The sequence below is a fragment of the Callorhinchus milii genome, unplaced genomic scaffold (genome assembly GCF_018977255.1).
Source record: "Callorhinchus milii isolate IMCB2004 unplaced genomic scaffold, IMCB_Cmil_1.0 Scaffold2, whole genome shotgun sequence".
Classification (NCBI taxonomy): Eukaryota; Metazoa; Chordata; class Chondrichthyes; order Chimaeriformes; family Callorhinchidae; genus Callorhinchus; species Callorhinchus milii.
The window spans coordinates 53,392,602-53,406,239 of NW_024704743.1; the positions used below are offsets into that span (position 1 = coordinate 53,392,602).

At 38.9% G+C, this 13,638-nt stretch overlaps 1 protein-coding gene across 2 annotated transcripts in view; it reads left to right on the plus strand.

The window, feature by feature from the left end:
* Positions 1-13,638, plus strand: part of igf2bp3 (insulin-like growth factor 2 mRNA binding protein 3) — a 94,728-nt gene that overhangs the window by 41,533 nt on the left and 39,557 nt on the right. For both annotated transcript variants that reach the window (XM_042332253.1, XM_042332254.1), the window contains exon 3: positions 5,734-5,782. In XM_042332253.1, the coding sequence (XP_042188187.1) occupies positions 5,734-5,782 (49 nt within the window). The remainder of the gene's footprint in view (positions 1-5,733; positions 5,783-13,638) is intronic.

The window sequence follows — 13,638 nt, forward strand, 5'->3', positions numbered from 1 at the left end:
AAAATGGAATTTCAATCAGATGTAAATCAATGTGAATTTTTTTTAAATGAGGTGGTGGTTTAAGACAATTTGTTCAACAAAGCTGAAAATTATTACAAAATAATTCTACATCTTAGTTATGCAGTGTCTTGCATTTACATGACACTATTTAAATGTAAGTAGGCAAAGAAACCTTTTTGCCTGTAATATAACTCAGGATGTGGTTACCCTTTACTGTTTCTGTCTATATGAATTTACAGATGGATGCAAGTCATTTGTAGGCAGTGGAACAAAATGTCTTGTTCATATGCTCTAGCCACTGTGTAGTTTTGCAATTCATTTGACATCAAAGTTTACTTAAACCTTGCACTTGATAAGGATGTGGATATTTTGGGTTAATCGGTGTGTCTGATGCATGCAGAAACCCATCACCATAGTTCAGTGTAACCAAACTGAGCGTTCCATTCATCCAACCTCAACATGGAAATTCTGGAGATGTTTATTGGAATGGAACGGCGCACTCTTTGTGGAGGGACACATCCTGCTTACCTAATTCCGGAAAGTATTAGGCACTGGTTGGCAAGAGCCAAGGCTTGGGGACTCCAGAGTGTGCACTGGGTACTGCTGGAGTCTAACCAGCTAAAACCGCATAGCTTGCCATTGAGAGGACTGAATGGCAAGCTTTCCTGCTGCTTGTCCAGCTTGACCACCCCATCTTTAAGGCTTTGGCTTACAGAGTCAACAGGAGCTGAATGGGAATGGTCCCTTATCCCAGTGACTGGTCCGCCCTTCCAGGGCCTGCCAATGACCCAGCCTGTTGCCAGCAGTGCCCTGGAATACTGGGTCCCCGCCTGTCTCAGGAACTAGACTATCGAGACCACCGCAGAGGGTGGGCTTGATTCCAACATTCCATTGCAAAACATGTCACCTTGGACCCAGTTCATTTCATTATCTTACCTCTTCTCTTCATTCTCCCCACCCCCCGCCCCCCACCCCAGGAGGATAGCACTTCCCGTGAGCTTCCTGATGGGCAACACAGCTCAGCATAAAATGCACGAGAGCATTGCCAACATCTTCTTGCCCACAACTCAGACATGCATCCCAATCCATTGAGCAATAAGCACACCAGTTGGAAGTGTGGAGCTTAAGCAGCAGCTGCTTACCTCTCTGCAGGCCGATCAAGGTGGATTCCAAGTGCTGGATATATGAACACGTGTTCATGACTTCAAACTCCAGGTAACGCCTTCCAGCAGCAGTTGCCCCTCACCAGCTATCTGGCAGATATCTGCCTTCAGTGTAGTAGGAAGAACTTTACCGGAGAGCTTGTGATGTGTGTGATGTGCCACCTTGTGCTTGAGGTCCAAGTCCAACTGCTTAATCCATGTCCTCATGTGAGGGGCTTTGGCAAATAAAAATCAACAACTACCTCTTGTATCTTCCCATCAATACCCTCAATATCTTCTCTTGAGCCATGCAGAATCATGATTCTGCAATAGGGATGTGAAAGAAATTCATGTTTGGTAAAGCATAAATTGATGCCCCAAATTGTGATCTAATCACGTACATGTTGTTAGTAAATGTCATGGCAATCATTCTGTTGTTAACTGTGGACTCAGGTTGCATTTGTGTGAACTTTCTCTGAACTGATTTTTTTCATGTTTGGTAAATATAGATTTGCGGTGGTGCTTTACTAAAATTGAACCTAGCTTTACCAATTAAAGAAGTTCTTAGTGGTTGAAATCAGTGTCTTCTATAAAATTATTAATATCCAGAGCGAAACGAGTAAAATTGTCGTTGTGTGAAATATGTGTGTGAAATATTGTGTGAAATATCATTTTCTAAATACTATACTAGTGCCTTCAGCCATTGTGCTCCGAGGCTCTGGAACTCCCTTCCTCACTCCCTTCGTCTCGCTCCCTCCCTTCCCATTTTCAGGTCTCTGCTGAAAACCTTTCTTTTCGACCGCGCCTTTGGTCACCTTCTTCCCCCTCCCACTGGCTCGGTCCCGGGATCCGTTACTGTAAAGCACTCTGAGACGCCTTCCGGCGTGGAGGGCGCTATATAAATCCAAGTTGTTGTTGTACACTTGGTTACTGAAATTGGAATAGCCAGCAGTTGACTTGAGTCCTGTTTCAAATAATCCTAATGTTTACATTTTTGATATAATGTGGTACTGACCTATCTAAACTTCATAAAGTTTGAACAGTGAACATTTTGACGATAGTCTTTTGATTCGATGCACGTTTTCAAGTACATTTGATCGCATGCTGATTGCCTATATGCCATTATTACACGTCAGTTAGTGGATCACCCCAAAACAGTTCCTAAAGTTTGTATTTCAGATGCTTCTAAAGAAATAATCTGAACTTGTCCTAGTTCCTTTCCACTTTGAACAATACTTAATATATCAATATTGAGGCATTAATATTCCATTTATACTTATTCTCCTGCTAAAGGGAGATAATTATTTTGTAAAATTCAGGGCTATTCAGTGCCTTTGCTAAAATATTTTTAAATGTAAACATGTTGTTAGAAGGTGACTGACATTTTTTGAAGGATGCTTTGCTTTATTAAGCGAAAGTTGTGGCATTTATCTTATGTGATGCATAGCAATTATGGATTTTCATCTTTCACTAAAGTTGCAATTTGTACAAAACCAGTCTGTCTTGATCTGGAATCCCAAACCCGTATCTTCATTTTGATTTAAAAAATGTTGAATGCTTGAATCAATATTTAATGCACTAGGTGGCAGTGTCTTCCACAAATTGATCAGCAGTAAACTGCATTTAGCACAGTGGTTCTCTGTGTGTGGCCACCAACACTTATTGGTAGCTGCAGTGCTAGGTTTTCGTAAAAATACTTAATCATATGAAACATAAAGGAAATATAGACATGTGCACATCCCAAATAGTTGTCATTTATTTCTGTACATTTGACAAACCACATTTGAGAAAACACATTTTTTGCATAAAACTTTGCATAAGGAGAAACAAGATTAGAACAGCACAATAAAAAAAAACATTTTAGATGTGAACAAAAATTATACATATCAAATGGTTTTCATTTATTTCTAAACATTTTGACAAACCACATTTGGGAAAAAACACTTTTTTCACAAAAATGTGAACAGCACAGTAAAGGAAAACAATTTGAGATGTGCATAAATTATTATTATTATTATTTGGGACCAGAATTGTCGGTAGTTGGAATCAGCTTAGTGAATAAGAGCAAACGTGCGACTGCAAGTTTATTCTAAATGCAAAATACTGCAGATGCTGGAAATCTGAAATAAAAACAGAAATCACTGGAAACACTCAGCAGGTCAGGCAGCGTCTATGGTGAACGGAAAATTAGTCAACGTTTTGGGTCCACGACCCATCATCAGAACCAACGAAAGGTTCTGATAAAGGATCGTGAACCCGAAATGTTGACTCACTTTCCTTTCCATAGATGCTGCCTGACCTGCTGAGTGTTCCCAGTGACTTCTGTTTTTGTTGCACATTCTATTAATTTGCACGATTAGCATTGTATTGACACTAAAGTTGGCCAATAGCAGCTGCACATCTCACAGAGTGTGGGGGCGGAGGGAGTGGATGGGGCTACTTGTGGTCGCACATATCACACACACGCCACATATGAGAAATGCTGGTTTGGCATATTTATACCAAAGAACACCACTCAATTCTTCAGTACTTAATTGTGCAAGCAAAATGTTTTAAGAATAGACGCAGCTTTAAAAATGTAGTGAATCTGCAGAAGTTACTGCATGTATCAAAATTCAGGATTTTTTCGTTTGAGTCTAATGACAAATTGCATTTAGTTTGTGTCGATCTGATTCATATGAAAATTGTGCCTCAGGAAACTTCTAATTTGGTATGCTTCTAATTTTGTAACATCATAATATTGTTTGCATCAATGTTTGTTTGTGTGAATACTGCTTTCTGTCATTTAAAACAGGGCCATAATTTAACTCAGAATATCTAAATTGTAATCTACACAATCTTAATTTGTTGTCAGAATTTAGTTGTTTACCTACACCTTTTGGTATGAAATGTCCCACTGGGTGTTATGAGTTAAATATAGAAGATGGCTGAAATTAAACCAACACCAGTCAACCATCACAAAAAATAATTTATTTGGCAAAAAAATGATGTATTTGGATTTGAAATATTTTGAAGTGAATGTTTTAGTCACTTAATGTATGGAAGGTTGGTGTAATTTATTGTCCTGTTATGTGTAAATATTTTTGATTACTTTAGACTTGTGAATTTCTTAAGGTAGAACCTACAAAATATTGAATACTTTTGGGGATTATCTGTCCAAATGGTTTCTCCTTGAAATGCTTGTTTCAAATTGTCTAATATCTTAAGTCAGCCAATGTATTGAAAATATTTTGCTTTCTGAATGGGGGTGTGATGAAAACCTGATTTTGAAGTGCAGTTGAATGAAACTTACTCAGTTGTGCATTCAGTAATTTTGAAATTGCTCTATAGGTATGAAGAATCTTTTTTTAAAAGTTTAATTTTCAGTGGAGAATTAAATGTTGCTGAGTACAATTCAGCCACCAAAAACTTGTATTTTCTTTTAGAAAGAAGTTACTGGACCATTTTATTTATTTGTTGTGACACAATTTGATCAGTGACTATTTGAAAAATCTAAACCCATTCAAGAAACTACTGTCTACTTTCTCTGCCATTCATTTCGATTAGGGGGGCTTTATTGAAAACTCAGAAGTTGTATTAAGACTAGGTTTTTAAATATAATTGACCACATACTTCCCATATTGTGCCTATTTCTGCAATTTGTCAATGTCTGCTTGCATATAGTATTGTGATGCCTGATGATGAAGTGAAGTTCTGAGCAGTTACAACTCTATGTGAAGTTTTGTTTTGGTAGTTTTATTATTTAGCATGAGAATTGTTTTATTACCATATGTTCTACTTTTTTATGCTCAGAACTTTTAAAACCAACTGTTTTTGTGTTGCAGTCGTAGTCAATCACGTAACAAATTTGATTGCATGGGTTTCACTAAACCAGCATTTTAAAAGCCTTTCAAGTTTGTTACCTTTTCAGTTCTGTGAGCACGGCAAGCAGATGTTATTTAAAATTGTTTTGCCACTTTTAAGCTGCCTTGCCACAAAATAAAGCAATAAAAAAATTGATGCAACCATTTAGAATGGGGCAGACTACACTAATTGACTGATGGCTAAACTGCTTTTTGTGTTGCTTTATGCATTCACATGCTGTCATTGTGGAGGTTACTATCGTCAAACTGTGCACATTCACAGTCCCGTCAGTGGCAGATGAATCATGAAATGGAAGATAGTTTGTAAAACAAATTTCTGCAGGATTTTATTGGGTAAGAATCGTTTTCTTAAATAGTGATATTAGTGTGAATCCCTTTATATTGAAAGCAGTAAGTCCTTTTAGTAGTGACTGTACCCATTTAATCGTATTCCAGATGTGATTTGGGGGTGAACTGTATATGCAGGTGACTAGATAAAGTCGAAGTCTCATGGTTCTGACTTGCTTTAGTACATGGACAAGACATAACAATAAGCAATAGCGAACAATATGATTTCGGGGTATATATTCTGAGGCTCAACAGTTAACATTATTTCCTGCAAGTCCAGAGAAGTTCTTCAGGTGCGGTCTGGTAGTCAGCTCCTGGGAATTATCTCTTAAATTCTATTGACGGAAACACTACACACGATTTTTGTTCAATTTTAATAAATCTATTTGTTCTTTCTACAGGAGTCGGAAACTCCAGATCAGGAATATCCCTCCTCACTTACAATGGGAGGTAAGCAAATCTGTATTCTTTATACATTTCCTCTTTTCCTTCTTTAGAGAGTATTAAGAGGAAATGTTAAACCAAGTTGAATCTTCATGGTCAGATTTCCTTTCCCCATGATTTTTAATAACTTGATTATTTCAGTGTCATTAATTCCTCTCATTTACAAAAAGTTCTACATGTCTCTTCTTCATATTATCAACATATTATGTAAAGTGTTGGCTGTGTTTGGACTGATAAAATGCTGATTTCTAAACTTGATTGAATTGGATATTATTGGAAGTAACTTGTTACGTAAATGTTTAGTACTTTACCCCTGTGCCCAATACAATAAAATATCTGTAACTTTTGCTTGGAAGAAAGAGCAGAATTATTTAGTTGATATTCTTTCGCTCCTGGTGCCTAGACTGGTGGAAGCATAATCTTGTAAAGATTTTGAGTGACTTGTCTCAATCCAATTGCTGAGAGAGTCTGCAGCCGAATACTTTCTATAATTGTGAATCTTACACATCAAGTGAAGGTGTTGTGGAGAATAGACAAGTCAGAAGAAAAAACAGGCAGACTGAGGTTGGAATATTTGTTATATGCAGAGAACACAGGATAATGTATTGGAATTTAGGCATGAAATTTGTTACTTCCATCTCATGAGGACAGCAATGTTGTCCACGTCAGAAGGTCGGATTTCTTGGCAGTGAAGTTTGAACAAACACAATATAATCTGTGTATAGAAAGATTGAATGCTTATAGACAAAGTACTTGAACTGAAGGATGTGCACCCATGACTGTTCAAGGAGATGGGGAATTAAACGGGAGAGGTTTTAACAATTTTTTTTTGTAAGTTTTCCGTATTTTAGCAAATGTTTGTAAGAATTACAATTGAGCAATTAACATCTTTTTTTAATAAAGGATTGAGACCAAATTGCAATGCACAGTTTTGTAGGTTAAAAACATTGGAAACTGTTCAAGTGAGGAAGAATGATGCATTCCAGTTTGGGGGGGAAAAAAAAACTCCTTGGAAACTGAGCCAGTAGATGCAGTTTACTCTTTCGGAACAGCTACAACTTAGATATAAGAATTATAATCCTTAGATTTGGTATGGTGATTTTTACTTCGGTAGGACATCTAAAGTACTTCACGGGATATACTGTAAAGTGTGGCGACTGTGTGCTTTCTGGGCAAAAGGGGCAGCCAAATTGTGTACTGCAATGTCCCACAAACAGCCATGAAGTGAATGACCAATTTTATTTGGGGATTTACTGGCCAGTACACTGGGAAAAATCCCTTCCCTTTTCGAATAATGCCATGGGATCTTTAACACCCACCCGAACATGCAAACTGATCAATGTCTCATCTGAAAGACAGCACCTGCATCAATGCAGTTACACACCCAGCACTGCCTCCAAACAGCCTTCTCTCTTTAATGAAGAGATTGTTTGACCACAAAATATACACAGCAAAGCACTTAAAGTATTCTGGGAAGTGCTTTCACACGTTTCATTGATATGATAAAGCTCTATATCAAATGCAAAAAGTATTATTGATGTACACTTGGAACAAGCAGACGAGACATTCTTTAATATCTCATTCGACGAAAGGCACTTCTGATAATGCAGTGCTCCACCAGCACTGAGTGGGAGTGGCAAGTCTAGACTATAAACTCAAAATCCTGGTTTGGAGTTTGAACACACAACCTTCTGATTTCAGAGGGATTGCTACCAACTGAGCCACTCAAGTGTCGCACAATTTTTCCAGCCAAGGTGTGTCCACCAGGTGGTGTACAAAACTAGCTATAAAACCAACTACAGTCACTGTTTTCTTTCTCAGTTATCTTTTACAAGCTGATCTTTACCAATGCTGCCTTAATGCATCTGTTTGGAGCACAAAAGCAACCATGAATGCCTGGTCCACTTGCTCTTCACCCAGAAAAGAAATTGTTAGTCGTTTGGGTGGAAAATATGAGTGTTCATTTTTAGGCTAGTAATTTACCTTGCAAACGACATATAAATTTGATCCTTAGTTTTACTATATTTTTTGAATCCTACATTAGCTATAAGAATTGACAACTTCACATTACTATTTCTCCACTAAATTTCTTTCCTCTCTTTCTGAAGGCTTGTTGACTCTTTCCTTCTGAGGTAGTGGCACAACTTGCCCAAGTTGTGCAACTGTACATGTGCTAGTCTTGACGATGAAATCCAGATGCTGTTTGACCACAGAACTCCCAGGGAAAAACCTAATCCTAATATTATTTAAAAGAATGCATGCTTGTGCTGGAAGCAAATATCCTGGGTGTTCTTTTTCTCTTAAGCACCTGCCCAACCAGGACACTGTGTCAGTGTACAAGCTGATTCTGAACCTACCCATCCAATTTTGCTTTCATACTAATTGGACAAAGTTACAAAAGAATATACATTTATATAGCACCTTTCACATTGGGAGGAGATCTCAAAGCTCTTCACAAGTACTGGACGGGGATGTGAGCTGGCCGCTGGAGGTGGGGAGGAGAAAGGTGACCAAAAGCACAGTCTAAGCGATATGTTTTGAGACGTGCCTTGAAAGAGAGTTGCGAGAAAATGAGTCGCAGGGACTCCGGCAAGAAATTCCGGAGAACTTGCTTGGTTTTTTGGTCGCTTTGACAAACTTTTTGTCTTTGTTCTCTTTGTTTGCTGTTTGGTGGTTCCTGATATTGAGCCTTTTAAACCCTTCATTGTAGGGAAATTAGGGTACACAAGCCAATGTTAGCCTAGGAGTACTGACTTAGTTTTTTTTGCATAATAAAAAAGTAAATTAAACTGAATGTTTATTTCAGATCAATTTAGGGTTCAGAATTCAGTTTGATTCTTTCCTGCAGGAAGTTTTGGAAATGTTTCTTTTGTCTTTGTCAGGTGATGTCAGAAAACATGAGTTTGCTCCACTTTATTGGAGAAAATGTGTAGCCGATGCAGTAGATTAGCAAAGCAGGATGTGAGTTCATCTCTGATTCCTAGACGTGAAGTTGCCCTTCTCAACAACCATTAACGTGTTTGAATTAAGGTATTGTGGGTGTAGTACATTTTAGACTAGCTGTTCATTTTTATTTAATATCCACTGCAGATGGGCCAAGTAAATGTCACGTGCGCTTTTGCTCCCTGTCTCTTCTGTTTCCTTTTGTTCTCTTCCACCCCCCCCCCCCCCCCACCCCACCATCCCCGGAAGCTAAATTCTTCCTGAACTGCAATTGAACACGTCCCAGCAACAGTTCACAGTGATACGTTGTGATCTGTTATGGGTCAAAAAGATGTTTGGTGTACTTAATGAACGACTGCGTGGTGGAAGAACCTGGAATCTGAACACTAAAGGCAATCCGAAGCATAATGGAGCGGGTCTAACAAATTTGAACAGTTCTGTTCATTTGAGGCCTTCAAATTGTACTTTTTCTACATCCAAACATAGATAATCTGCATTGGAGGCTACAAGTAGGATAATTTAAACATATGCTTGGCATTTTTAAGTTCAACTTTCAGAAGGAAGAAGTGGACAAGTGTGCATGTACTTAAATAGGGTAGAATCTGAGAGGTCCTGAAGTGCTAGTACCGCAAGAGCAGGAGTGGAGCGACAGAGTTGGCACAGTGCCTCTGACATGTGTGCAGTAGCTGGATTACCTTTGATTACACTCCCAATGAGGCTTGTTTGAAACAGCAAAAGGCTGTGTCAGACTTGAAGTTGCCAAGATTCAGTCTTGTAGATTTAATATATGGCCCGTTAAATTATTTCTTCATTGTTAATAATGGGATACTGAAAATGCTTTTCATTCAACTCAGCAAACATAGCCTCCTCATCTGCTTGAAAAGCAAATATCGCTGCTTCAAATAGCAAAAAAAAGTTGTTTTAATTTTAACTTGCTTATTTTCTGAAAACGTGTCAACATTTTAAAGATCTCAGCTTGGCTCAGTTGATAACATGGTTGTGGGTTTATGACCTACATTGAGGCTTTGAATTCATAGTCTAGGCTCACGGTCCAATATGGGAGTGCTGCATTGTCAGAAGTGCCATTTTTCAAATGAAATATTAAACTGAAGTCTCGTCTGCCTGGCATAGTTGGTAGCATTCCCGCCTTGGAGTTGAAAGGTATTCATTCAAAGCCTCCTTTGGAATTTTGAGCTTACAGTTCAGACTGACACTCCAGTGCAATATTGAGAGAAGCACTGTATCGTCTGAGGCATAGATAAGGCATTATACCAATGTCCCATCCGCCAGTTCGGGTTGAAGCACCTGAGCTGAAGATGGAAGCCGAGGGGTTTGGGGAATGGAATGATAATCAAAAGTGCAATCAAAGATGTATCTTTTAAGTTATGTCTTGAAAGAGGGTAAGGGGGGAGAGAGTTGGAGGGACTCTGGAATAGAGTTACAGAAGCAGGGGCAGAATGGCTGAAAGCCCATCTAGTGAATGTCAGGCAGATCGTTAGGTGGAGAGAGCAGGGGACATGAACCCGGCTGGTGTTCATGGAGTGAAGGAAGCAGTCGGAACTATGCTTAAACTGAACTGAAACTTCCAAAATGGGGCTTGAACGCAAAGCCTTCTGACCCAGAGTTGAGCGTGTTACCAACTGAGCCAGGATGACATCCATGTTATAACTGCCGTAAAAAAAACTGGGTGCCGGCCTGGCTTCCAGATTATTAGGTTATTTCAGCCAATGCTTCAAATGCAACCTGCCCAGCTTTGCTGGCAGCTGTGACTGGTCTTGCGAATGTTTGAGCCACGCAATGCTGGGAGCCAAAAGTATACGGCACTTCAATAATGACCTATCCACAGGAGACCTAGGTTATAAATGGACTCAGAACTAGAGTGAGGGCTTTATAACATGTACCCCTGCATAGGGGGGTGTATCTTCATTGAACAAGACAATTGCTGTATGTTTTGAACTTATTTTCCAGGGAAAGTCCTGTAAAAGTAGATTTTCAGAAGCACATGTTCCGTAATGATGCAATTGCTGAACAATGCAGTGCTGCTGTATTGAACAAATGTCCATGTACTGGGGGATGCTGGTCTACTTAAAACTGTTTGAAACTAGATATTTCCCAGTGATTATGGAAATGGTTGATTTACAACAATAACATGCAGTTATACAGCACACTTCACACGAGTAGCATCCAGGAACACTTCAATCAGAATGATTTAGAACTTAGTTTATGTATATATTATGCTCTAGCCTGATCTTGAAAAAATTATTTTGAATTTACTTCAAGTTGCTGTTAATTGAATGCCCCTGAAGCATTAATAAGTGTATCTGAAAATTAAAACTAGCTCATATTATAGCAGTTTTTTTCTTACCTTCACAACTTAGCAAATGGTAACAATACTGTATGTAAAGTACACTTAATTGGATCTTGTCGCAAAGATATGCAATTGCTTGGGATGTGTTATTTACTCAGCGTTCTGTGTGTATGATGCGGCCAAATAGTTGGACTGAAATATTTATAAATATTCTTCCAAAATATGCTGAGCAGAGTGGAAGGATTGAATAGCTAGGACAATATATTGGCTACAAAGTTGCACATCCAAAGCCAAGATTTTAACGTAGTTTCAGTGGGTAAGGCGCCAAAGCTAAATTGACCTCATAGCTTCTGTAAAGCTGCCCTTAACTAATGGTCACAATTTAATCCCAGTCAAGTGCTCGCCTGAAGTCTGTTTCAAAGCTGTATAAAGATTTGAATTTTTCTTTTTGTGTTCTTTTGCCAATTCCCATTATTTGTGGAATGGAAATGGTTATCGACCATCATGGAATTACAAGGGAAATCCTATATTATGTGGGTCAGCTATAAATGGATGGTGTAGGAAATGGCAAGCGTTCTGAGCAAAAGGTGTGGTTCCTGGGAGGTATTACATTTGTTGGCAGAGAATGGAAGTAATTTCAGGTGTCCATCTGCTCTTGGATACATTTAGGTCATTTTCTACAAATGCTTAAGCGGAATGCCGCTATGTGGAAAATACACTGGTGGTCAGTAATCTTGAGGCATAAAAACATTCCAGAACAGTTTCCAAATGCCTCCAATGATGGATAATGGTGTAAGGGATTTCTGCTGCAGTAATAGTATCATTGGTGATATGACTGGGATAATGCTGCCTCTGGGGTGGCAAATTTTGTGTTAATCAAAACAAATGCAATGGAAATGTCAAACTGCTTTGAGACTTTGCAATGGCTGCTCCCCTTAACTTTTTTCTGGGTGCAACCAAATCATTTGTGTGTCAGTGGTTTTGAGTCTGCACTTCCAATTTTTAATCGTGATTTTAAATTGTTTTCCACTAAGCAAATCTTTGTACTTTATTTCCAAGCCACCATCGAGCCACTAGAATATTTTAGCTGATGGTTTCATTTATAGCCTTGTGGCTCACTGTGCCCCAGTAGAGATCGAGCTTGACAAAAATGGACTAAATGTTGCCAGATTGTGCAATGATGAGGCTTGCTGGGCTAGAAATTCCTTGAGTTGGGTTGCATTGCAATGGAATGCATTAATTTGAAGCAGCCGGGAGTCTGTCAACTTAACTTTTAGTTTATCTTGGTATGTGGGGGTGGGGGAGTGGGGAGGGAGGAAGAGAGCAATGGGGAAAATGGGAGTAAGCACTGAGATTACTTGGGAACTTTCCTGGCATCATCCTGATTAGTCTTTGCACACTATTAATTAAGCAATCAGTGCGATTATTCTGCTGGTGTGGAGTGGTGAATTTGGTAGTTCTTATTCACACTTCTATCAGAAAGGGACAGTTTAGGCAATCAGTTGAAGCACTGCAGTAGAGCTTCAACAAATGTAAAGACATTGGTCTATCTCAGGTATTGTATTTAAGAGCCTAACCAAGAAGGTGGTTATTTAATCTTTGAAAAGTTCACACAATCAGTTTGGATGAAGAAAGCCCTTCCATCATATAATCTATGGTAAGATCTTATCCCTCCAGAATACGCACCCTACCATTCTCTTCTCTCAGCATCAATCTACCTTTTTAAATTTGTCCAGTATCCTGGCCTAACCATCCTTCCTTTAACACTCACCACTCAAGCGATTGATTCCCGTTCGATTCCCGGGCAAGGCGAAATGTTGGGCAAGTTTCCTTACTCCACACACCTCTGTTTACCTTGCAGTAAGTAGGAACCCAGTTGTTAGTCAATTGGCGGATCGCTTATTCCAGGGATAATAATAAGTCAAGTACATAATGACTATTAACGGAGAATTAAACAAATACTTGAAGGAAATATTAAAGCTATGGGGAAAGAGGAGAAGAATGACAAAAGTAAATAGCAGTAGTGTGGGAAAGCTGGTACCAGTGCAGCTGTGATGGGACAAATGATCTGTTCTGTAAACTTTCTCTAATAGTGTAGACAGGATCTACACTTACAGATTGAACCAGCTGTGGCATGGTATGCCTCTGATCGATGGAACCAACTTAATCAACAAAAATCTAACTTAACCCTTTCTACCAGTGCAGACGCCACTACCAGCCCAGTTCTGGCTAATCTTTCAAAAGTTTGCCTTTGATAGGGTACAGAGGCAAGCGACCGATAATACTAAACAGAAAAAACATTGGTGCCAAACCCATAACCACAACTAAGTGGGTGTGTCACTTCAGCTGTCCTACCCCCAATTGCAAATATTTTAATCAGACCCTTTCTCCCATTTCTTGTTTTTATGTGGTTGCATCCTGTTGGTTGTCTTTGGAGGGAAATACAGCTTTTCATGTATATTTTCATGAAGGCAGCCTTTGGCCAACAGTATACATCATCTTGCGGGGTTTGATTGTTGTATCAAATTGTATTTGAATCCCTGTGAAAGCTTTTCTTCTGATGTGAAAAGTACTATATCAAATGCAAGTCTGATGATGATTATTATTATTG